Source organism: Phoxinus phoxinus (genome assembly GCF_949152265.1).
Source record: "Phoxinus phoxinus genome assembly, chromosome: 6".
In the NCBI taxonomy this organism is placed as follows: Eukaryota; Metazoa; Chordata; class Actinopteri; order Cypriniformes; family Leuciscidae; genus Phoxinus; species Phoxinus phoxinus.
Window position 1 is genome coordinate 16323629 of NC_136881.1, and position 25437 is coordinate 16349065.

The 25437-nt window shown below is 39.1% G+C and overlaps 1 protein-coding gene across 7 annotated transcripts in view; it reads left to right on the forward strand.

Moving 5' to 3' along the window:
* Positions 1 to 247: 247 nt before the first annotated feature.
* The window catches only part of slit2 (slit homolog 2), an 81270-nt gene continuing 56080 nt past the window's right edge, over positions 248 to 25437 (forward strand). For all 7 annotated transcript variants that reach the window (XM_079616708.1, XM_079616711.1, XM_079616709.1 and 4 more), the window contains exons 1-4: positions 248 to 1125; positions 2086 to 2157; positions 3822 to 3893; positions 8863 to 8934. In XM_079616708.1, the coding sequence (XP_079472834.1) occupies positions 968 to 1125; positions 2086 to 2157; positions 3822 to 3893; positions 8863 to 8934 (374 nt within the window). In that variant the 5' untranslated portion in view covers positions 248 to 967. The remainder of the gene's footprint in view (positions 1126 to 2085; positions 2158 to 3821; positions 3894 to 8862; positions 8935 to 25437) is intronic.

Here is a 25437-nt window from a genome sequence, read left to right on the forward strand (position 1 = left end):
ATGCCAATTTAGACTGCAACTTCATGATTTTAAAGTCGGGATTCTTTAAAAACACTGGAACCTATTCATACCTGTTAGATAATGTGTTAAATGATTCTTAAAGTCCTATTGACCGAGATGGCTCAGTGCAGTAAACTTGAAGGGCGGGTTTGACTGTCTCCTTGCTAGACTCTGTTCCCGTGTTGGATCGAGAAATTGTGTGTGACTCCGTTACCGAGTATTATCGGTGTGCGGGGCTTATTTCCACACTACAGGCGCCGCCTTTGCTCTGAACACATATAGGCTACACACACACGCGCTCGCGCCATCAGGTGCCAGAGAGACACAGACTTCCGATTGAGTATTCGAGTAAAGGCAGATCAGCGAAGATCATCCAGGACTTTACCCTGCACCCAGTTGGATTTATAATGCAGATTTGTCCCTGTGTGACAAGATGATGGATGCATGAGGGCGCGCGAGATCAATACACCTAATTAATCAATACCCTCTAAGCGCACGTGAAGATCAGCTCCGCTGGATGTGTATGACCGCATCTCTATCACCAGGTGGCTTTTCAAGTGCGTGTTTCCAAGCGCGTGTCTGGCGTTATTGTGCGCATAAGGTGTTTTTGGAGCCACAAAACAAACGCAGAGCGACAATGCGCGTGCGGGATTAGTTTAAACTTTGGTTTGCGGCGGATTCGTCAGGATCTAGACTCTAAACTCGCGTCCCTGTACAGAAGAGACTACGTAGACCCCAGATGGGAGCTGATCTGGATTGAATTGCTATTTATTTCCCTTTCTAAAGAAGAAGTGAAAAACATTCCAGTCGGAGGAGATTAGGCTACAAGTGCTTTTTTCTCTCTCTCAAAGATCATTTGTTGTGACTCCTCTCCTTTTTGGATTTAAAACTCCTGCGCCTGCTTTGGTGCAACTGTTTTGCACCAGGAATTTCGTGTGTTTTATCGGAACTTGGGGAAACAACAGTGATGTTTGTCTTGGAAGCAGTGGTGCTCTGTGCATTGCTCGGCGGGGCTGGGGCTCAGCCGTGCCCGTCTCAGTGCTCCTGCAGCGGGACAGCGGTGGACTGCCACGGGCAGAGTCTGCGGAGCGTGCCGCGGAACATTCCCCGCAACGCAGAGCGACTGTGAGTGCGCCGAACACGCTATACATTAACACAATTACAATGACCAGTACTTTACTATAGTAATAACAGCTTAAATGTATTATAAATTTAGTCCACAAAATGATTAAAACGATGTATATTATATAGGATTTATAATTATTATTTATTGTAGGCTAAATTAATTAAACATGCAAAGCCTACAGCACAAATGTACCACCCAATATAATTAATATAGAGGCTACTATTTGTTAATAATACGTAATATATATTATTATTTATTCGTGTCTGTCACACATTAAATTGTACTGTTGTTAATTCTTTATGTAGCATATTATAATAATCCAAACAAATTATATATTAAAATGAGTCTATTAGTCTCATACTTTTTGAGTCATCAGAACCTTTTCTATTCAACTCACGCATGTCTATCTGTCATTGACTGTCTTTCTGAAGTGGGATCCATTAATTAAACTGGCATGAAGTTTAAACACAACCTGCTCTGCTTTGAGACTGCAAGAGCAGTTGCACCACCAAACTATTCAGTTAAAATACTTAATTATTAGGTTTCAATCATTCCTGTCTTAAGTTATGCATTATTTTTCTCTGTTTAAAACTACATATGCATATTGTGTAACTATACCTGTCATATAGAAAAGTAGATTTGAAAGGCTATGTGACACCAACGTTAATTGGTTAGACCCAAGACCAGAAGACTAAGAACTCGTCCACATAGCACATATTTTACCAATGATAAAACAAATCAAATGATGGTCTAACTGATGATGCAGAGTATTTAACATATCGAGCATGCTGCTGAACATGTGAAATTCATTGTAGCCAAGTCCAGTGTAATGAAATGACCAGAAAAAAAAAATAGTTCATAGCATCATTTACCACTTAATGGCCTAAATTAGACTTCCTAATTAGGCCTCCATACTTAAGTAATTATTCACAGTTTTACACCCTCTCTTCTTTTCACAGTGACCTGAATGCAAACAATCTGACTAAAATCACTAAAGCAGATTTCGCGGGACTGAGGCACCTCAGAGTTCTGTAAGTATTGAAGAACTAGTTTTCAGTTTCCTTGTTTTTTTTTTTTTTTGAAAAAAGTGTATTTTGCATGCATAATGTAGATTTTATCTCCAAAAAACAAAACAACAACTAACAAATAAAGGTGTACATAAACATTTTCTCTTCATCTTCATGTAAATTAAACTTAAAATGAAATGTATATTTTAGATTTACACCCATAATCACATTGGTCCACAATGGTCCCATTATTAGATTAATGCCAGTGAACGCATCATTATGCCAAATGCCTTGACTTGTCACAAAACACATTGTTCTGGATTCCGTTGGTGGTTAAACACTTGTAGTATACGCACCCATGGAGAGAACAAGTTTGAACGGTGAAGCTTAACGAGGCAGTGAGCCCATGATTGTCAAAAACACAAAGACAGCATTTATTCAGAAAAATGATTGCGCTATCGGAATGCGAAGTGTCTGTCTATATCTTTCTTTCTATCTTCCTCTCTGTCTCTGTGTGAGGTTGTGACAGAGCGGGAGAATTTGTGAATGTAAATGTGAGTGAGATGGAATGTGTGGGTGTGAATGTGTGTGTTAGAGAGAGACATATAGAGAGCTCATGTAAGAACAGGTTTGCCCTCCCACTTGGAGGGTAGTATTTCAGCTGAAGTTCACTTTCTCTCTGTCTTTCTTTCCTGTCCCTCATATACGCATTCTTTTTTCTTTCTTTTTTTTAACTCTATCTCTTCCCCTCTCTCTAACTCTTCATTTTCTTTGCTCTCTTGCTGGTACATAAGACTGAAATGACCTTTATTATCATCAAACCTCATAAAACACTGTCAAAACATATTCTGATTTATTGATGTTGAGTGTTTTACTTCAGATTTATTACAGAAATACTTCAACTTAACATCAACTTATGTTAACCGACATTTCAAGACACGTAGACGTAAAACCCTTTTACTTTCATCATGTCTCACACGTTCAGTCAAACATAAAATTGTGACTTGAGCTGTGATTTTTCATGTAAGGTCAATGCAGCTATGTTGGATCTACATCACGGAAGGGTTAAATAATGCATCAGTAAACCTCTGAATGATGTTATAAATTCCTATACTGCAAAGGTGTACATATAAAAGTTCACCTGGGTATATGTGTTGTTGTAATGTACTTTAAAAAGGCAAAATGCAGTAACTGCGCCAAAGCTGGAACTGAGAAAAAAAATTGCGGTGTTGCAGTGATATGACTCTTCACACTCTTTTTTTTTTTTTTTCTAAATCTGAGCGTATTTTAGCCAAACCTGTCTGATTCATATAGCCAAACCTATCATATTCTAAGAGACCCGATTTCAGCCAATTTACTAATTTTTGACAGGCGCTTTACTTTTGTAGGCCAGCATAGCTGAAGGAAATGGTGCCGTCAAGTTGTTTTTCAAATCATAGTCTAAGTATAGATGTTGTATTTAGACTGTGGTTGAAAGCTCTTATTTACGGTTGTTTTATAATGAGAGGTGGGTCTCAGATTGTGAGATATACTGTTAAATGGTGTTTCTGAAAACTATTTGTGGACATTGAAATGTAAAGTGCTATAAAAGTGGCAAGTATGCACAGACATAACCGTTTTAATCATTGAGATTCATGCAATGAGTGACTTATCTTTATTTCGGTCGCCCTCTTTCTTTCCTTTCTTAGGCAGCTAATGGAGAACAAGATCAGTTCTATTGAGAGAGGGGCATTTCAGGAGCTGAAAGAGCTGGAAAGACTGTGAGTGACTAACACACACACACACACACACACACACACACACACACACACACACACACACAGATATGCTGCAAGATATGCTGCACTGGCCGGTAGGACTAAAAGTCAGCAGTGTATTTTTGAGATAACATTAAAAGTATGACCTACTGAGTACAATTTACTTATAAAATGGCATTACACAATCAAGTGTGTTTCCGTACATTAATGGTGGATATTGTATGTTGTGGGCATGTGTGTGTCCGTGCATTGTGGTCAGGATTTGATGGAGCAACATTTTTGTCTGACAGCCAACCCAGCCTCAGGGGAACACACACATGCGCAACTAACTGTGGCACACACAGCCTTTTAAGAGAATGACACTGGAAGCTGGAATGGAAACGGGAATTACGCTCTTAAGGAACCCCCCCCCCCCCCTCCCCATCCCATCTTTTCTTTCTAGCTTTTACCCCCCAGCTATTCTCCATTTTCAAACATATTCACTCTGATGGCCTTTATCTCTTTATCACAGACTCAGACAAAAATCTTAAGTTTTGTCAGTTTCTCAAAGTGGTGCACTTGGTGTACTGCAGATCTCCCTTATTATTATATGATATGAACCGGTATGTAGTGAACCAAACCAGATATGAACCAAATTAATAATGAAGAGACGTGGAATAGAATTAGCATTTTCGAGCCATGGGTTCCCTCAGGAAATTCTAATGTTTGTTTTTGTTTTTGTTTTTTTAACCAAGCAGCTTTCTAAGTACAATAAGGTGTGTGGTTAACAAGTTGCTATGGCTGTCCGATTTGTCCCTCAAATCATTGTAGTTACTGAACTGTACGGAACTGACCGTAAGCATTTCATTCCTGAACTAAACCTTACATTTTGTTGGTAATATAGCTTAATAGATGTAGAATGTTTCAGTGATGTTAAAATATTCTTTAACTGAATAAATTCAATGTATGAATTTAGATGTTTCAACATGCACATGTTTAGGTTAAAATTTATTTCAGTGTAGCAACTTGTGCTTTTAAAACACACAATGGTTTTGAAATTCATTTTTGAGGTATAACTGTGTATAAACTATGTTGTATAAAAAATTCCTGGTCCCACTATATATATGAAGTGCCATTAATTACTATGTACTAACATTTCATTTAATCATTTGATACAATGTACTTGATACATATGTGCATACATGTTTTACATTGTACTTATATTTTAAAAATACCTGCATGTAATTACATCTAGAATTACATTGTTGACCCTACTCTTTAAATCATCCTTAAAACCTAACCATACCACAAACCTGTCTCTAACCATAACCATATCCCACTTAAGTAGCAGCTACATTTTTGCAATACAACATGAACACAATAAGTACACAGTGTCTAACATTTTTTATTCAAGTAGATTAAAGACACTTCATATAAAGTGGGATCATATTCTCTTCAAATAATGTTCACTACCGATCTTTATTCAGTAACTGCACTGCAATTATTTTACTCATAAATTCTAAAAACCCATTTGAAGTTCCCAACTGAACCCAGGGCGAATTAGCAATTAATAATGGATTGCAATTAATAAAGATTATTGTGCAGTAAAGTAATACATTATACAATGAATGAAGGCTATGCGGATCTTAAATTCCCCACAAAACCACATTTCTCTCCTGAGAGGAGCTTAAAAACGAATCTATGCTATTGTATGATAATGATTGCTGTCTAGATTCTGATTGTAGAATCAGTATTTAATTTAAGATGATTGACTGCCAATTACCTTCTCTTAATGGTGACTGGCAGATGTTCAGTTCACATGCACAATCACATTAGAGCTGGCATTTAGAGATGTGCCGCGTGAGGCTCAGTCAATCACCTGCCCAATGCTATCCTAGTTTTCTGCTTGTCATTACCTTTTAATTTGGTGGGGACATGTTTAATAAATGCAACCAACCCAGCTGAACCACAAAAGGCTTATGCCAACTAGGCTCTGTGAGAGATATATCATTCACTCACAAGTATGATAACTTTAGTTTTATAAAGGGTTTGTGTTACAGTAGCGGCGTGTGGTTCTGAATGCTAACTAGCGAAAGGGTCAATGGCATTAACAGTGAATGTGGCTTTGTGCGGTAACATATAGCTCATAAAGCGGAGTACAGCTAACTGGTAATAGCTTGTAATAATAGCAAACTTTCTTTCGGCATAAATTGTGCAGTGTTGGCATAACTGAAGGGTTAGGCGGGCGAATGGTGGCGATGAATAGCTCTTTATAGTGATAAGTGTAGGGATAGAGGAGCTAGCGGTAGTGTTGAATAGCACAGCTAAAGTCAGTGTGTAAGATCAGTCCCACTGTGCCGGTACAAAAGCAGGAGTCTAATGCTGGAGGGTGACTGCATAGCTGAGAGGATTAGAACGCACAGGCATTATAATGCCCTTACCAAAGGCCCTTCATAAATATGTGTGTGAGAGTGTGTGTGTGTATGCGTATTGGGGATGCATATAGGTATTGGGTGTGACGACCTCCTGTAGGGAGGAAAAGTGGAGACTCTGTTCCGCGTATGACCCCCCCCCCCCCTTCTTGACACACACACATACGCACAAACACCCTTCGTCACGGCTTGCTAGTCATGAGCAATGCAGTCAGGTAAGCCTATGGAGAAGGACTTGAGAAAACGAGCAAGATCGTTTTTTCTTGTTTGTTTCTGAAGTTCCTTTTCCTCCAGCCTTTATTTATACATTTTTATTTACAATCACACACAGTTTTGGGCTAGTTGTTGGTTGTGAGCTAATGGCAGGTAGAATTGGCCACTTTGCCAGTTTTTACGTGGCATTTAGGGGTTATCTAAAGAGACCTGGGTGAAAAAATGTCTCGATGAACAGTTGTTCAGGAAAAACTAAAAATATTGTAAAATGGTATATTGACTCAGAATCAGAATATCCACAACTGATAATTTCACAGAAATAACTCAAAAATCAAAGATGAATGTATAGTTTTGCTTGTGGATATCAAGTTTATATGATTAAACTGACTATCTTTCGAAGATTTAATACAACTAATTTGGAAAACTTCGGGAAAGTAAACGATTATTTAATCATCAAAAGCACTCATTGTATAGGCCCGGTAACAGACATTGTTTCCTTCTGGACTAATAAAGACTGTGTACCTATAAGGAAGTTGCACAGATTCAGCCAATCAGATTAATGCTTGCCAAATGAAGACAGTGCTTTCCAGTTTTGTGTGCAATATGCATCAGGCTGTCAGCATACAGACTTTAGGCGGTCTGTCTGAGCCTACTAATTTATCAACTATGCCATAAAGTTATGTCATGTGCTATACGTGATTGATTGCGGATCATGTCTGTTTTGCGCTACAGTAGCTGTGTGTGTCTTCACACTAACTTTCAATTCATTCTTTCCTCTGTTCAGTCTTGTTGCCTGTTTTTTGGCAAGTCATCTCACTTTATAGCCCTCCTTGGAAATGACTGTGAGTGCATGTCTGTGTGTGTCAGAGTCTGGCTATGTGCATTTCTATCTGTAAGTGTGTATGTCTGTGTGTACTCATCTATTTTAAGGGTCGATCTTATTCGCTTTAAGCACCGTGTGTCTTTGTGTGTTTCTGCTGCGGGGTCCTCAGGGAAGGCTGTCCTCTGTGCCTGAGTGAAACACGTGGGCATTTCTGGAGTGTGCAGCACTGTGTGCCTCGTTATTATTTCATCATTCATTAAATATTCAAATGGAATGATGTAACCCCAGAAGCTCAACGATGATGTCATCGGCTGCGATGTTTGAGTGTGCAAGTGTTTGCGAGAGTGTGTCAGAGAAAGTGAGGGCATAAAACAGAGGGAGAGTGAGAGCTTGATGGTTTTGTACTTTGCGGAGGCAGAGTTCACTTTAGAACTTCGGCTTGTTTGATTGATGTGTGGTAAATCTCGCATGCTGACGTAAGAGTACAAAAATTGATTGGGTTTTTGTATTATTTTAACATTCTCCCATTATCAGCAGGCTTCATAATGTCATTTTAGTAGTTCTCAAAACTCGGATGCTTAATAGGCTGCTCTGAACGATCTGTATTCTGGTTCTAAAAACATTATTGATTAATCTCAAGCCTCATTAATCTAATGCACAGACAGCATTGGCGCCACTCTTCATTAATATGCGCAGTGGGTATTATATGTGCTGATTGTCATGCATAATGTCTGTTATACATGCACTAGTCGGCAATATTACTCAGTTTATTAACATGACAGAAAATTGAGAGCAAGAGAGAGTGAGAAATTACATTTTATCACTGAATTGTCGCTGGAAAAAAAAGCAAATATGCATAATTTTATTTCTTGACGTGTGTGCATATGTGTTTGTGTGTGTGTGTGTGTGTATTTGCACTGTAAGTTCTTTCGCTTCACTTTGTGTGAGACGTTCTGTTTGTTTTTCCCACATCTGTTTTTCCGGGCTGTTCTTTGTCTGCGTGTGTTTGCTAGATGCCCCCACACAATGACACTGTCTGCCAGACACACACACACACACACACACACACACACACACACACACACACACACACACACACACACACACACACACACACACACACACACAGTCAAGGCTCAAGTTGACGGGTGGCAGGCCCGAGTTTGAAATGTTTTATAACATTAAAGTATTTTTCTTGAGTGCAACACAATCAGTGCATATTTCTGTAAGCATTAACTGATGTAGAATATATTCATGATATTTATTGTGTTCATGTTTTTCTGATGTTTCTGATGTTTTCTATATGTCACTGGGGTGCAATATCCCAGTTGTTTTAGAACTTGATAAATCCAGTAGGTTTTGCGAGCTGAAATCCACCCATGTTATAACGGTTTAAGGTCTGATGCACATCATATACTTTTTCTGGTGCCTCACAGCCATTGAAGTTTGCTCTCGTGAATGTACATAAACTGCACCGCTGTGTGTTTGGTGTATTTCATGTTGCTGCGTGTGTCTGTGTTTGCAGGCGTCTCAACAGGAATAATCTTCAGGTTCTTCCGGAGTTGCTGTTTCTGGGCACGACTAAACTCTTCAGACTGTGAGTCCTTTATCGTTTAGCCCCTCTCTTTCCTCTCCCTGTTTTTTTTTCTCACCCCCTTTCTTTCTCTTTGTCTCCTCTTTACAGTTTCTCTCTTCGTTCCTCTTTTGTAGCCTTTTTTCCAAAATGGGACTTTTGTCTCTTTTCTAAAGTTTATTAATTAATGTAAATTTTACAAATGTATTTACTTATTGTAGGTACATTTTCATCAATTTATTTAGCTGTGCTGTAGTTGGATTTGAGATCTTTCCTGTCAAGATGACTTTTTAATACATTTAAATGTTCCTATTTGGTTCTCTAATGTTCCACTTGATTTGTAGATTCGGGTTTAATGATTTTTTTATTAATACCAAAAGATAGTGACATTAAATTCAGAGGTTAATGACAACATAAACATAGCAAAATCTTGGGATCTGTGTTCTTAATCTTTCTCATTACCCCCAGACCAGAGTGTATGTGTGTGTGTACGTGTGTGTGCTTATAATTGAGTTATGCAGGACATTTAGGGATCAGCAGTAAGGGAGGTTCAGACCATGAACAGACTAAATTGAGTTTAAAGGAGATACACGCTTAAACATCTGCTGCTCAGAGAGAGTGAGAGGAAGGATAGCGAGCGCTAACTGCTTTACCAGGAAAAACAACATTCTAACGGACTTTGCAGGAGGTTGATGGAGGAAATGTCTGTGTGTGTGTGTGTGTGTGTGTGTGTTGCTGCTGCACATATGCACATATCGCTCATGTTTCTGCCAGCATACAGCCACTGTTCATGTTCTAGACATGGTATGGTTGTGTGTGTGGTCTCCTAAAAATACTCTGGGAACTTCAGTCTCAACTATCATGTGTGTGTGTGTTTGTGAGACCTTAAGTAAAATGCTGGGCTTAAAATCAAGTCTTAAAGAAATAGATTACTGCATGTACCAAGGAACGCTTTACTTGTTTTCTTTGTAAAAGCATCAGATTGCGGGTGTGTGTAGGGGTCAAGTTTTGACTACATTATGGGGACCAAATGTCCCCTCAGGGATAATAAAACCAGAAATCAACTACATTGGGGGACTAGCCAATGGAAAACAAATGTTTTAAATAATGTTTTAATGAAAATGTAAAAATGCAGAATGGTTTGTGTGAGGGTTAGGGATAGTAAATATCACTAGCTCTATATAAAAAGCAATAGAAGTCAATGAAAAGTGTGTGCGCAGTCACATATGGGGTTTTATGATTCTTAGGCAGGATTTTTCTGTTCTGTCTGTCAAGTCAATTTCAACAAGATGGTAGCAGGTGTGTGTGTGAGAGAGAAAGACAATGAGGAAAGAAGAGGAAGCACTGCTAGTGTATAATACTTTCTGATAATATTATTTGATTTGATGACACACACACACACACACACACACACAAACACACACACACACACACACACACACACACACACACACACACACACACACACACACACAAACACACACACACACACACACACTGTTCACTCCTCATTAGATTATCTCTGCTCGTCTACATCTGTGGCTAACATGTGCAGCTTTTATCTGCCTGCCTCTTTCATCACTCTGTCTATCTCGTTTTGCTTTATTTTGCTCTTTTTCCAGTTCTCTCATCCCTTATTTATTTTATGCTGCTTTAATCTTTCTTTCTTTCTTTCTTTCTTTCTTTCTTTCTTTCTTTCTTTCTTTCTTTCTTTCTTTCTTTCTTTCTTTCTTTCTTTCTTTCTTTCTTTCTTTCTTTCTTTCTTTCGTCTCTGTGTGTCCTCTCCCTCTGTCCCTCTGATCAGGTTTGACGTTAATGTGTCTGGATGGAGTGTGTGTGATTTTTTTTTTTTTTTTTTGAGGGGGATGGTCTGGTAGCGGGTGACAGAACCTTCTAGAGCTTGTTTTGTTCATCTTGCCGGGTGCCCTAGTGACCCCGGCTTCTGCTGTACGTGTGTGTGCGCGTATATGTTTGTGTGTGTGTCTGTGTGAATATGAGTTATGGTTACACGCATACGGCCGCTGCCACAGTAGCGGCTGAAGTATTTCTGCCTTTTGTCTCCTCAGAGGCCGGGCCTGTTTGAAAACCTTTGAATAACATTGGTTATGTTAGAGAGAACGTTCAGATAACATTTCTCACGGACAGCAGGTCGGTCACAGCTGTGTCTGTTTGGATAGAAGGAAAGTGGGAAAGGAAGAAGAAAGGGACTTGAAGGGGTGAGAAAGAAAGTAAAATGAGAAGCAGAGAGAGAGAGAGAGAGAGAGAGAGAGAGAGAGAGAGAGAGAGAGAGAGATTGGTCAGATTTTTGAGAGTCCATTAGGAACTCTGTAAAAACCCAACAGTAGTTTGAAAATGAGAGTGGTACACCAATAAAAAACAGATGGCGTGAGAAAAAAACATAGAAAGAGAGAGAGAGAGCTTAGATTAGATAATATCTCGGAATGAAAGGCAAGACAAAGGTGAATAGGGTAAAAAATAACTAACAGATATCACTATACTTCCCTAGGGGACTAATACATTAAGACAATTGCTTTGTATTACAAGTTTTCTGAAATTGTAAAAATAAAATAAAAAATTCACCATGTTTTTTGGAATAAAGTGTTATATATGAATCAGGCAAATTATATATGAACATATGAATATATGAGTGTGCTCTCTAAAAACCTTCAGAGTATGAATAAAACAGGAAAGTTTGGTGAATGTGCAACTTGAAAGTGGCAAAAAATTCATTTTGAGAAAACAGCATAAAATATATATACGTCACAATTTATGGAAATCTACAGACACAACTAGATAAAATGTAATAAAAGTAAACACTTAAATGTGTATGTTTGAAGTTTTTTTCCACTATTCTGAAAGAAGACATGTTATGGAAGCAATATAGGCCAAAATCTTAAAATTTATCAGTGCACGAAATAATGGCTGTGCTTGTTGTGTCTTGTCTTGATTGTAATTTTCTAGATGGATTTTGGGGTGGATGGGGGGTTCGGATCATTACTTTTTTTTTTTTTTTTCTAAATCAAGCTGGCGCAAGCATATCCGCTCATAGTTGCTACGGTTACTGTTGTCATGTAGCCATCATCCCTCATCCAGTAACCATTAGTGCTGTTTCACACTGTGCAAACTTTCTAAGTGAGTTTGTGGGTGTTTCTGACCACCGAAGGAATTTCTTCAGTTTGTGACGTCTCTGTGTGGCTTTTATTTAGCCTGTCACTGGTTATTAAGTCAAATCAAATGCCTTACAATGGTGATTGCCTTCGTTAGTTATTTTTTTAAAATTATAAGATGTTGACAGATATTGATCAATATTCTTAAATGTGTGGATGAAGAGATGACAAATTTGGCATCCCTTTCTACAACTGAAGTGTCACATTTTTTTTTTAAGTTAAAGGGATCGTTCACTCAAAAATGAAAATGAATTTATCATCCTCATCCTCATGTAATTCCATACGCGAATGACTTTATTCCTTCTGCAGAACACAAAAGAAGGTATTCTGAGGTTTTCTTTGTTGTAGCATCCTGACCAGCCCGACCAAAGAACATTGACTCGACCAATGGTGTGAGTTTGGAGCGGGACTATCTGTTTGACAGACCAATGACAGATGAAGGGAGTGTTTGGGAACCCTGTTTAAAAAATAAACGTCATATTTGTAATTCTGTTATGTTTTGCAATTATATTTCTAATAGTAGCGCTGAAATTACAGCTTTAACCTCAAATCATGAATTCAAATAATCAGGGCTTCTAGTGTTACAGCGCTTGCAAGCCAAAGCAAAACATTATGAAGTCTCTGGGAACACTGACGTTATGTTATGAGAACAGCTTTGTGAGAAGATTAGAAACTTAAACACAAAGTGAGAGGTTGAATATGTGAATATGCCAGCAGACGTCTTCATATTCCTGTCATGTCTGTTAGCGGTGGCTTTGGGTTCACACACGCTTAGCTGGTTTTAAATATGGCTTTGACTGTGTGGTTTTCTTGAGAAATGTGCCACGAGTTTTCGGGGTGAAAAATCATAGTGGTTTTCTTGCTTAATCCGCACACCAAACCCTAGACAAGCCAAACTGTTTGCCATCTCAGAGAGTGTGTCTGCGTGTGTGTGTTTACCGAGCTCGGCGTTTCCTAGGTCACAGTGCTGTAGAGAGTTTGGCTTTTGTCTGCGGAGTGGACGCTTAACCCCAGTCCTCTCAGCTCACAAGACACACACATAAAGACACACAACATACACACACACACACACACACACACACACACACACACACACACACACACACACACACACACACACACACACACACACACACACACACACACACAAACTTGCTAAGCCTTGTCTGTTCACACGAGTTGGTGGGAACAGTTCTGAAATTAAAGACGGATACAATGGAGTGAAGTGTTGCCTGTCTTTCTGTTAAAGTATAGCGTTATTAGGTGCGAGTGTATATGTTTGTGTTTGTGGGGGGGGGGGGGGGGGGATTTAATTTCATTCAGATTTTAATGAAGACAGGAAAAGAGTTTATAGCCTGTTGTCATAGTGACAATGACTCATAATGGAAAAACCTCAAGCTTGTAGACATGTGTGTACATGTATGTCAGAGTCTGTGTGGTTTCTTGTGTTGTTGTGTGTTTATATGCATGTGCATTTCAGGCATTTTCATGCCTTCTCTTATAAGTCATCAGAAGATCAGAAATAATATATTTCACAGTCGTTAAAAACGTGATTTCGGATCACAGCTTTGAGTGGATTAAGTAAATGATCTGTTGAAGCTGCCATTACTATGCTGTCTAAAAATATGCAAATGAGAATATTTAAGCAAGATGCAACAGGTAATGGCAGCCTAAATCTGTTGCAAACTTCTTGCAAGTAGTCAGATTTTGAGGAATTGTTTGTGAAAAGTAATGCAGCTAGCGGCATACATTATAGATGTCTTGGTATAAGCATTGAGGTTATTGAAAGAAAAAAAATAGTTTTAGAATAAAATGTAAAAAATATTAAATAGGACTTTTTATTGTCCATTTAGTGTGATTAATAAAAAAATATATGTCTTTGAATTGTCTTCAGTTGGCTTTATTTAAACAAATATGAATATATGTAGTGAGTTAATTGACATGTCATGTAATTATAATTGATTGACAGCCTAAATAATATTTACATTTTATGCATTGCAAAGAAAGAAAACTAAGCTAACTGATACCAAAATCATGTTTTATAAACATTCTTCTGTTTTTAGTCATGCAAATATAACTCAAACATTTCAGGAAATTCAGTTAGATTATTATTTTTGCCTGCAGGCTGTTTGAATAAGCCCGTTCACATTCTATGCACACACAATGGTTTGTATTTTTGGGGTCCAGAGGCATTTAGCAATGTAGTAGTGTATGTTTTTGTTTATGGCATAATAACATTCAGAATATAATGGTATTCTGGTAATACAAAGTTGTTTAAATACAGTGTTATGAATGTTTGGGGTGACAGATAAAGCTATGAATAGCTATGAAACTAGAATAATCACCGTAGTACAGAGTTTGTATGTAGATTGTATGTTTGTGTACAGCTGTTTGTAGTTATTAATTTTGACTTTTTATTTTTAATTTTGCTGTGTGTGATTGAGTTTATTTGGTATAGGTGAGAGAATGAAAGAGGGTTTTAGGCACACACACACACACACACACACACACACACACACACACACACACACACACACACACACACACACACACCTGAGCGGTACTCAGGAGAGAGTCTCAGACAAACAGTCTCCAGGCCAGGCACTGAGCCATCCACAAAAGAAAAAAACACCTGTGTGTGTGTGTGTGTGTGTGTGTGTGTGTGTGTGTGTGTGTGTGTGTGTGTGTGTGTGTGTGGGATTCACAAGACTGTCTTTTATCAGTTGACCACATAGTTATGGCCTTTGACCATTAAACTCTATGGGCCCTATCTTGCACCCAGCGCAATTGACTTTGTACACCGACGCATGTATCATTCCTATTTTGCACCCGCGCACAGCGTAGTGATGGGTCGTTCGCGAATGAGCCGGATCTAAGAGCCGGCTCTTTTAGGTGAACGACGGGAGCTGGCTCGCAGATCTGAAGAGCCGACTCTATTTAAAAATATATAGCCTATATAAATTAAATCATTATGTAAAAAGAAATTATGAATTATTTAAATTTTATTTAAAATAATTGACTAATTCAAAGAAACACAACAAAATAATTAGGCTATCGGCCTAAAGGCGCACACACATTCGTTTCGACTGTCTGATCAGCCTCACACTCTGTTCCTGTCAATCAAACACGCGATGTCAACCAATTATACTGCATGAGGGAGGGCCGAGCACGCACACACACACACACTAGAGATGCGTGACAAAAAATAATATTTTAATTCAATTTGGGCGGGTGGCGGTTAAACCAATCAAATGAAAAAAGTTTGCCACTAAGCAAACTTGCAATATGAGCCAAGCTGTCAGGAGGAGGCCTAAACGTCTCGTAGATTAGACTGACTGGGTTATTTTGTTTCGATATTAGTTATATTTTAAAACAACCAGTCATATAGCCTACCACTTGTGGAACATTTAAAAGAGAGGCAGATTATGGATATGACTCAGAAATGACATCGGGCAATGGCAGCGCAAGATGTTCAGAAGAACGTAACTAACTTCTACAAGCTCAAAAACATCCACATAAAAAAAGAAGGTAGGCCTAGGCCTAAGAAAAATTGTCGGAAAACTTTGCACATTAATTAGATGTGCAAGGCAAGCAGGCAATTTTTCGGGTTGTTATGGACAATAAAAAATGTGAATATTCACGTTGCACTGTTGTGCGGTGGACTTTCAGGGAGTTAAAACGTTTATTTTTTAAAGAGCCGTTTGTGAGTCAAAAGAGCCGGCTCATTTCAGTGAGCTGAGTCAAATGAGCCGGCTCACGAAAAAGAGCCGGATTGCCCATCACTAGCACAGCGGACTTTTCCCTCCACAGACGCACGTCGGTAAATTAGGGAATGAACTTGCGCTCGCGGGGGAGGTTCAGCGCAAAGAGGAGGCGTGTTCCGGCGCAAAACTTCCATGGTGCTATTTTCCAGTTTTAGAAAGCAATTGCGCCATTGATCAGGAAAAAAACAGTCTAAAGACAGTGGAGCGTTGCGCGTTAGTGATATGGTATTTTAAGGGCGCGTGCTTGGCCATAATGTTAACGCGCATCCACTTTGATTCTCTAATATAAACAGATGCAGCAGTTTTCATTTTTGCAAATCATACATTATTACAAGGAAAAATATTAACACACGAGGGAAATCATTGTTGTGTCCGTGAAGATGTGAAAAAGATCTATCTAGATAAAAAAATAAAAAAATTCTAGATTAGGCTACACATTTACCCAAATTATACGCCTGTTTAACCGAACCTAATTTGGGTGGGTTTCTCCCATCATCCCCAATGTCACTTCTCTGTGTTTTACAGCCCTGACGAGAACGTCGGTTTCCTCGGCTGTGAACTGCTCCTGGCGTGCGCCGGCAAATCCGCCGTTATAATAGCAATCCGCCATGGAACAAGCGCGCCTGCTCTTAAAGGGAATGTGAGATGGCGCTCTGATTGGTTTATTTCACGTACGCCCAAACCACACCTATGAATAATGAAGCTACTTCAGACCAACCCCTTTTACATTTGCGTCGGGCGCAAGAGTCATTTATCCCGCTGGGAAAATAGCAACAGCGCCGGGATCCGCCCACAAAGTTACTTGCGCTTTGCACTTTGACACTTGCGTTTCAGATCGTCAAAATAGGGCCCTTAGTGTTCAGAACCACTTGATAAGTGATTTTGTCTGAACAGCTCAATATGTTTTTTTGTTGAGTTTTCAGTATTTGTGGATTCTTTAAAACAGGTTTCAGACTGAAATTTGAGATTTTTAACTCATTATTTTTTTTAAAAAAGACTCATTAGCTGCGTTTCCATTACCCTTCAAATTGCTCAAATTGAAAATGCAAATTGGAAATACGACGAATGGAAATATAGTTGTAAGTTTTACGCTCGCGAGGTGGTTTTTCAGGCAAATCGAAAAAAGAATATTTCGCAAAACTGCAATGGAAAAAGTTTTTGCACATTTACAGGTCACCTGGCCTACGCCAAAGTCGATCATTCTTTAAAGATGACGTGGTATGTTTGGACAGAAGACGAGACAGAGATCTTTATTAAACTCATAAAAACCAAAATAATTACAGGAATAATGGATTCTAAACAACAAAGAAATGCCACAATTATATCAAGACCTTGAAGCAGATGGAGAAACACCTTATACGTGGCCACTCCCAGTATAAGGGGCTTTCCTTGCCATTAATGCTTGGATAACACGGTTACGTCTCCTTCGATTACCGTAAAAATATTGGCTAGTGCGGTGGCTGGAATATACTTAAACCAACTAACATCCGTTGCCATGATTTTTGGAATGACTTATTACGAGAGGAAAAAAATACGTTTTAGTCGCATAACATCGGTTAATGGAAACGCCATCATTTTGCAATCGTTTTTTTATCGACGTTTAGAAAATATCGCAAAAGTTTTGCGCAAATCTGTAATGGAAACGCAGCTATTGATGTGCAAAAATGTGTTTTGCTTCATTAGCAGGGTCAGGGTGTGATATCTAGGCTCATCAAATTTTTGGAAAAAAAGGTGCTCTAGATTTGGAAATCACACCACACAGCAGCATCATCAATCTCTATTGCTTATTTGACCTGTCAGACTGCACCACGCGGGGCTTATATTCCTGTCCAAACACACACACGTGAGCATGCACACACAGAACTGGGTTTTAAAGATGTCCTTTTCAGATTGAGCAAGCCACTTTTTTAAATTGTCTTATGTAGCCGAGTGTGTGGTTGTGTGTTTGTGCCTGAGATTGTTTACGTGTGAGCGAGTGTCTTAGTGACGGGTAACAAGAAGTGGACAATTTCTCGTTAGCATGTAACTGAAACTCCAGCCGTATCCTAGCAACCACACTGGCCACTCCATGGTCTTTAGTTTCACCTTCACAACACCACGGCAACTAGAGCACAATATCACCACGGCTACTGAGCACCACACCACTGGAAGCACTTGAATTAAATAATTAAGGCCCTTGATTAGTGTTATATCAGCTAATCTGTTACATTTAGGGTGTCAGGTATCGACTTCCTTTACTAGCAAATTAGTGTAAGGAATCAGCGTTACATTTCCATTGAAATGCGGAAAGTGGTCCAAAGGAGAATGATCACTGAAAACTCGAAATACGTAAAGATATTTCCATACACTTTGTTATTAAGAGTATGAATGGTGTATTTTGAGTACAACAACAACAACAAAACATTGTGATTGTACACAGTGTAATTTTACAATAACTTTTAAAGGGGTTGACTTTTCGTGAAGTTTTAAGGTTTTTTCTTTTTCATTTGTCCATCCCATAATAATTGTAACGGATAGTACTTGAGCAACCTACTGTTGGCGCAATGTGAAAATTTGTACTTTGACTATAGTATACTTCAGTTTTGACGTGAGTGCTTATGCTAGCTAAACACATAACCTTTCAAAGTATACTCCATTATATAGCATGCATGAACACAGGCATCGGCATATGCACACTAGTAAGTTTCATCCGTGTCCTGTGTCTCCGCTATTTCTCTCCAGACATTATGACCGAAAAAATGACTTGTTTAAACTAGAGATGCATGTTTCTCATAATCCACTCATTGTCAGATTTGGTGTTCTGTCCCCTCCGTTTCTTTTACGACTGAAACAATGGCCTGGGCCAGCCTTGTGGACATACCAATTAGTGCAAAAAAAATATTAAGATGCATGTGCTAGTTGAGTGTTCAGAGTACTTGTGGTACACAGTGTACGCAGGTCGAAAGTATAAACAAGGCTTAAGTGGAAGAGTATATGCTGAAGGATGTGCTGAAGGATGTTAAATGCCTCAGAGGGTATATACGCCACACAAGTTTGCAAGTTTGGGTATGTTTAAAAACCCAAGTATACGTTGGTCTTAACTTGTAATCTAACTTTTGTGGTTACTGCAATGTATTGAAGATCCTGTTGACACAAATACAGATTTAAGGCCCACCATCCTTTTGTTTTGACTTTCCTTCTCAACCGTTAATTAGAAGCTTCAAACCCTCTACAATTCAGACTCAGATATTGTTAATATGATTGTTGTGAGTTCATTTGAGGTTTATTATGCAGCTGCATGGGGTGTGAACTCTGGAAGGTGGACTCCATCTTGGCTCCACTTGCTCAGTCGCACAGTCGTCTATTCTGAGAGAAAGCGTGGGAGTGTAATTGCTCTGAAGTGGACTCCATTTTGGCTCTGGTCACACAGTGGCACAGTAGGCCATTCTGAGGGAATAGAACTGAGTTCAGCAGCGCTGGAGTGGAATTGTCAGCATTCTTCAGCACTGCTGTCATCTTTAACCTCCTAACAGAGCCTCTTCACTTTGAGTTCTCACAGTCACAAACACAAACAAGTGAGCATACACAAAGAAGGATTGACACACACCAGACACAAGAGGTGTAAAAAGCAAACATTGCTCGAAAATTACACATGGAGACTGTGTATGAGATTGACAGGGTGAGGGTGACACAAAAGTAAAAGTGTATGTGTGTGTTCACGTGTATGAGTATATATGTAATTCAGTAATAACAGGCTTCAGCCACAGCTCTGTCATTATTTAATTACCGCTTCCTTCCATCTCCGTGGCAACGTAATGTTTCCCTGATTGGTGTACGGTTGCCGAGTCACTTCCTCACTCCCTGACCTTAGAAGAGTGAGGTGAGGCCAGTGGCTGCATCTACAAACCTAGCAGACTGCCTTCCTAGACAGCATTTTTGGACATCGTAGATACCTACAAATATTGTCTGGGAAGGTTGCGCTAAGCATTGAGACACAGACGGAGAAAGAGGAGACATTGGGATGACTGAATCACAGACTTCCTATGGTCAACCAAGACTGGATGCAAACACACACTCACGCCCTCTGTGGTGTTTAGTTTGTCAGGTTTTCAAGTTTGTCAAACACAGCAGTGAGTAGTTTCGGTGGTGTGTGAGAATTTGTGTGTGGGTGTTTGTGGAAGTGTGTGTGTGTGTGCACTGTACAGTATGTGTTTTGCTGGTTTGGCCTTTTTCTTGACCAGTCTATTTTTCTTTGCTCAGAGAAAATGTTGTTTAAATAGACCAAACCTTTTTCTCAGTATGTTCTTGTAAATGTCTCATTTAGCTTTTTAAACTGTGTCATGTAAAACCATATGAAAACACACAAGCCTGATAATCATTTGTAAGATAATAAATGATCAAATACAACATAAATTAACATTCAGATACTGTTTTGCTTTTCTTGTACTGTTACTCATGAGGATGTTACATTGTGTAGTGCCACCACCTTTATGTCCTCCTGGGAAATTCCTACTTGCAAGTCGTAATTACAATCTGGTGTGCATTCAAGTGACTTTGGTCAGGATAAAATCCACAATGGACAGTTTCATATTTCTTTCTATCTCTTTTTCTTTTACGTCATGACAAGGATTGGACACTTTTACAGTCTGTAGAACCAAATGAAATGATCAAATGTGTAATTGATTTTGCCCTTTCAAGTGGAGTCGAAAGCATAGAGTTCTGAGCACAAAGTCGTATACAAGTGAGAAGCTCGAAATTCTAGATGCGCAAGTTGGCTAGTTATGATATTGGAAGGACCATGTTGATTCGAAACACTGATCTAAAATAAAGATAATATATGAGCGAAAAGTGGAGTTCTTTTGTTTTATTAAGACTATCCATGTTATGTTTCCGACTTGAATGCGTGACGTGTAATAACGAAACAACCAACTCTGGTTTCGCACGTACACTTTCTGTCACAGAGAATGATGAGAAATGTAGTTTAAGCCTTTTCATAACCCGGCTAAATTAGTAATATTGTCGTGCAAGCTTTACATCTGACCTTTATCTACAGCAAAATGTATACGAATGAAATTTTACAGCCAACATTCACAATGAAATATCATATTATCCATGTTATCCATTTCGTAAATACCACAACATGTGTTGAAGGAATGATACAATGAGGTGATTGAAAAAGGGGGGTCATAAAGGCTCATAGGACTCTTTCAAGAGAGTGTGTCATGTTTATGGGTCAGACTTGCCCAGTTTGAATAGATCATGTCTAAGTGGCATTGTGTGAGAAACATAGAATGGTGGCGAGTTTTTTGTCCTTCTACAGCACCCATAATCTCACCCATTCTGATACACAAAGATCTGAGTTCTCACAGAGTTTTATTCGCACAGGAATGTCTGCCACCCTGTGTGTGTGTATGTATATATATATATATATATCTGTGTGTGTGTGTGTGTGTGTGTGTGTGTCTTGGATGCTGCACAAATCAGGATCTGTTTGAAAGGGTTGAGTCTTTGAATGAAAGCTTAGTGTTGTTCTCTGGCTTACACAGTTGATCCTGTTCAGTGTATGCCCTCTAATCGGCTTTTGCTAATGTGAATTCTCTTACAATCTCCCTCACTCTCTTTCTCCTTTCTCCCTCTGTGTCTTAACCCTTCTCTTTCAACCACTAACAACCATCACATCTTTTCTTTTACTTGGTTAATCGCTCCGTTGTTTTAGCCAATTAACTGCTGACATGAGGGCAGCAGGGTGTGGAAGTTTTCTCTCTCTCTCTCTCTCTCTCTCTCTCTCTCTCTCTCTCTCTCTCTCTCTCTCTCTCTCTCTCTCTCTCTCTCTCTCTCTCTCTCTCTCTCTCTCTCTCTCTCTCTCTCTCTCTCTCTCTCTCTCTCTCTCTCTCTCTCTCTCTCTCTCTTTCACTCTCTCTCTCTATGCGTCTGCATACTGTTTTACTAGGTAGTCTCTAGTCACAAACACACAAAACCTCCATATGTTCCTTTAAAGGGATTTTCCTTTATACTTGGGAGGTTATGTTAGTGTGTGTTAAGTTGTAAATTCCTGCGTTTAGCCAATGTGTGTAAAGTGTCCAGAGGTTAAGTGAGCAAAGGTGAGATGTCCTTAGGGTCACTGGTGAAAGTTGTATGGTGGCTTAACACTGAGCACCTGGGCTTAGCCCTGACTGATAAGGACCACACCTTGTGTGTATGTGCAGGTGTGTCTCATTAAAATGTTATTAAAGATTATAAATAAATGAATAGTACTTTCGACTAACTTTTAAATTTATGTACTGTACATTCATATTGTGTAGATGTAAATGAGAAAAAAAAGCTGTTTTATTCTATATGGAGCGTAGGGGGCCGCCATTTTGAAATCACACCACCAACTGTCAACTGGGTCTGGCAATTATGGCAATGTTAATACTAACAGTTATAAGCAAGCAACCCACTGAGTGTTTCCAGGCTAATGGCCTATTCACACCAAGTGTGAAACGGAAATGCCAAATGAATTGCTGATGAGTACTATTCACACAAATATTTGTACTCCAGTACAACATGCAGTATGACACGCAATTTTTAGCTCAGGGCTGGGAACATTTTAACACAATTTTTAACTAAATACTGTATGTTTAAGGTTGTCGATTAATTTAGCTAATCTGCAAGCTAGCTGTTTCATTTTGCTTTGTATGATTTTGACTGTTCTGATTCTGATTACCGGCATTAAGAGTTTTTAATTAATTTATTAAATGAAACTTGTGAGATGAGAAGTCATTTGCCGTTTTTTTTGCCAACGTCTTTGTTAAATATGTAAGATTAAGTCATAAAGTGATGGGGAAAGCGGTTTAATTAGGGGAATTGTGTTTACTTCTTGCAGGGTTGCAATGTGTACAGTTCAAACAATGCATGACAATTTGGAAAGGGATTTAATCCAACAATCTTCTTGATGTGTGTAGAATGTGTGTTTGTGCGTGTATATATAGGCCTACATCTAAAAATTCAGTAAAAACTAAACAAACAGTGAAACAAGCAAAAACTTACTAAGAGCACATGACATGCTGTTGCAGGCAAATCACAAAGCTTCAACAATTGTAAGCTCATTTGGTTTCTCAGTGGAGCTTATCATCTCATCACATTCTCATAAAAATGCTTCACGAAAAAGGCTTACTTTTTACGTTTCTTGGAGCACTCGAGCGGCTCACTCTTGAATTTTTTCTTATAGCTTTAAATCAAAGGCAAAATTAGTCGTTTACTAAGTCATGTCTCACAGCCCCCTGCTCAGGGCCCTGCACAAGTACAGTGAGGCATTATATCATCATAAAACAGCATCGTAATGGCCACCTAAAGAGAGAGCCGGGAGGAGGAGGGAGATTGTTTTGAAAGAGGGGATATTACCAAATATTTCCTGAAGACCACCCATAGCCTGAAAAGCTGATCCTCTTCTTAGTCTCTGGGGCACTAAACCTGCCCATTTATGATTGGGCACGGTGGGAGGCAGACATGTACAGTGACACTTGATTATGAGTCTGTCAGCTCTGTTTCTGGCTTCCTGTGTGTGTGTGTGTGTGTGTGTGTGTATGTGTGTATGTGTGTGTGTGTGTGTGTGTGTGTGTGTGTGTGTGTGTGTGTGTGTGTGTGTGTGTGTGTGTGTGTGTGTGTGTGTGTGTGTGTGTGTGTAACAGTAGCTTAAGGGATGATGTAAGCGGGCTTCCTAATTGCAGGGTGATACAAGGGTGTGTCAGATCTCGCTGCCTCAGGGAGCGCTAGATTTGTGTGTGTCCTCAGGTAACAGAATGATATAAAGACTCTTTGGTATGTCTTTCTGGAGGTGTTTGCTTGGATACAAGATAAATGTTGGCTTTTTTTTCTCACTTTAACATTCTTTCACTCCTTAAATAACTGCAACAGAGCTGCCGCTACACCTGATGAAAATGAGACGCCTGAATTTAACAAGTGAAAAGAGAACCAGGGAGATTTATATTGACCTTTTTTCCTTTTGGCTCTGAGGATACAGGGTTATAATTCGTTTTTGGAAAATTTGATTTTTACAATTATTTTTTTACTCAAGCTGCCGGCTGAATTAAAGACTTACCTTTAGGGAAAAGTGATATATCTGGCAATCACTCACTCCCAGTCTTATAAATGTGTATAATTCATTCAACAGTGTGTGGTCTTCCTTGGTTCTCACAGATAGGTTAGTGTTAAAAAGGCATATTCTGTTTGCACATTAAATTAATTAAAAACAAAAATAAACAACAAATGAGTTTTTTTATATAAATATTTATATACACTCTAAAAAATGCTGGGTTGTTTCAACCCAATTTTGGGTAAAATATGGACAAACCCAAATGTTGGGTTAAAAAATGTAATGTAAATATTTAACCCAACGGCTGGGTTTGTCCATATTTTACCCAAAATTGGGTTGAAACAACCCAGCATTTTTAGAGTGTATGTATATATATATATCTTCATTTGATTGATCTCTTATTTAAATATAGAATAGGCCTATATGAAACCTGTAAAGATTGAATATTCTTGCATGTAGTTTGCTATCATTTCTCTCTCTCGTGTGTGTGTGTGTGTGTGTGTGTGTGTGTGTGTGTGTGTGTGAGTGAGTGAATGAGAGATTGCAGGAATGTGCATTTAAAAAGGGGGTAGGAGGAGAGAGGAGGAGAATGACACCACTCTACCTGTTGAAACAAAGCACAAATGTAATAAGGCTCTCCTGACTTTTGTCGTGTGTGTGTGTGTGTGTGTGTGTGTGTGTGTGTGTGTGTGTGTGTGTGTGTGTGTGTGTGTGTGTGTGTGTGTGTGTGTGTGTGTGTGTGGAGGGGGTTAACAGGAAAAGTTCAAAAGTTCACTTATAAAAGGGTTACTGAATGTTTTTATGATTCATTGCATTGTTATGCCTCTGTGGTGTTTACACACACACACACACACACACACACACACACACACACACACACACACACACACACACACACACACACACACACACACACACACACACACACACACACACTAACAAATGACACAAACAGCTTCAAATGACTGTGAAGAGTAAATTATGTTTCATATACAAAAATGATGTGTGATGTTCATTTTATGTTATCTTTTTTCCATCTCTTCATGGAGGGTGAGGGGCAGGGAAAGGGGCGATGTTTGACGGGGCGGCAGCGGTAAACGAGTGTGACTGCAGTGAGAGTGACGTGCTAAGCAGAGGGGTGGAGACGCTTGTCTTTTCAGAATGAAGGGAATCACCATGGCAGCAATTAAAAGCCTGAGGCTCCCCGCGCTGGGTCAGTGTGCACAGGGAGATGAAAGTGTGTTTGTGCATGCATGTATGTGTGTGTCAGAGAGTAAGTGAACTCCCCAAAAGCCGTTACTCAGCAGGGGGGAGAGAGAAATGAACTAAGGAACTTTTAGAGGAGCAAATCTTTGAGAGAAGGACAGGTGTCAGCTGCAAAGAGGTGATGAACTGATTAAACTGAACTGTAGTAGTTATGAGTGAGAATACCTGCTTTTATTTACTGGTTTGTGCATCAGTTGTTACCATATGGAGTTAATGATTAAAAATGACACGGACAGCATTCACAACTCATTTAAAAAAGAATGTGATTATTTACTCG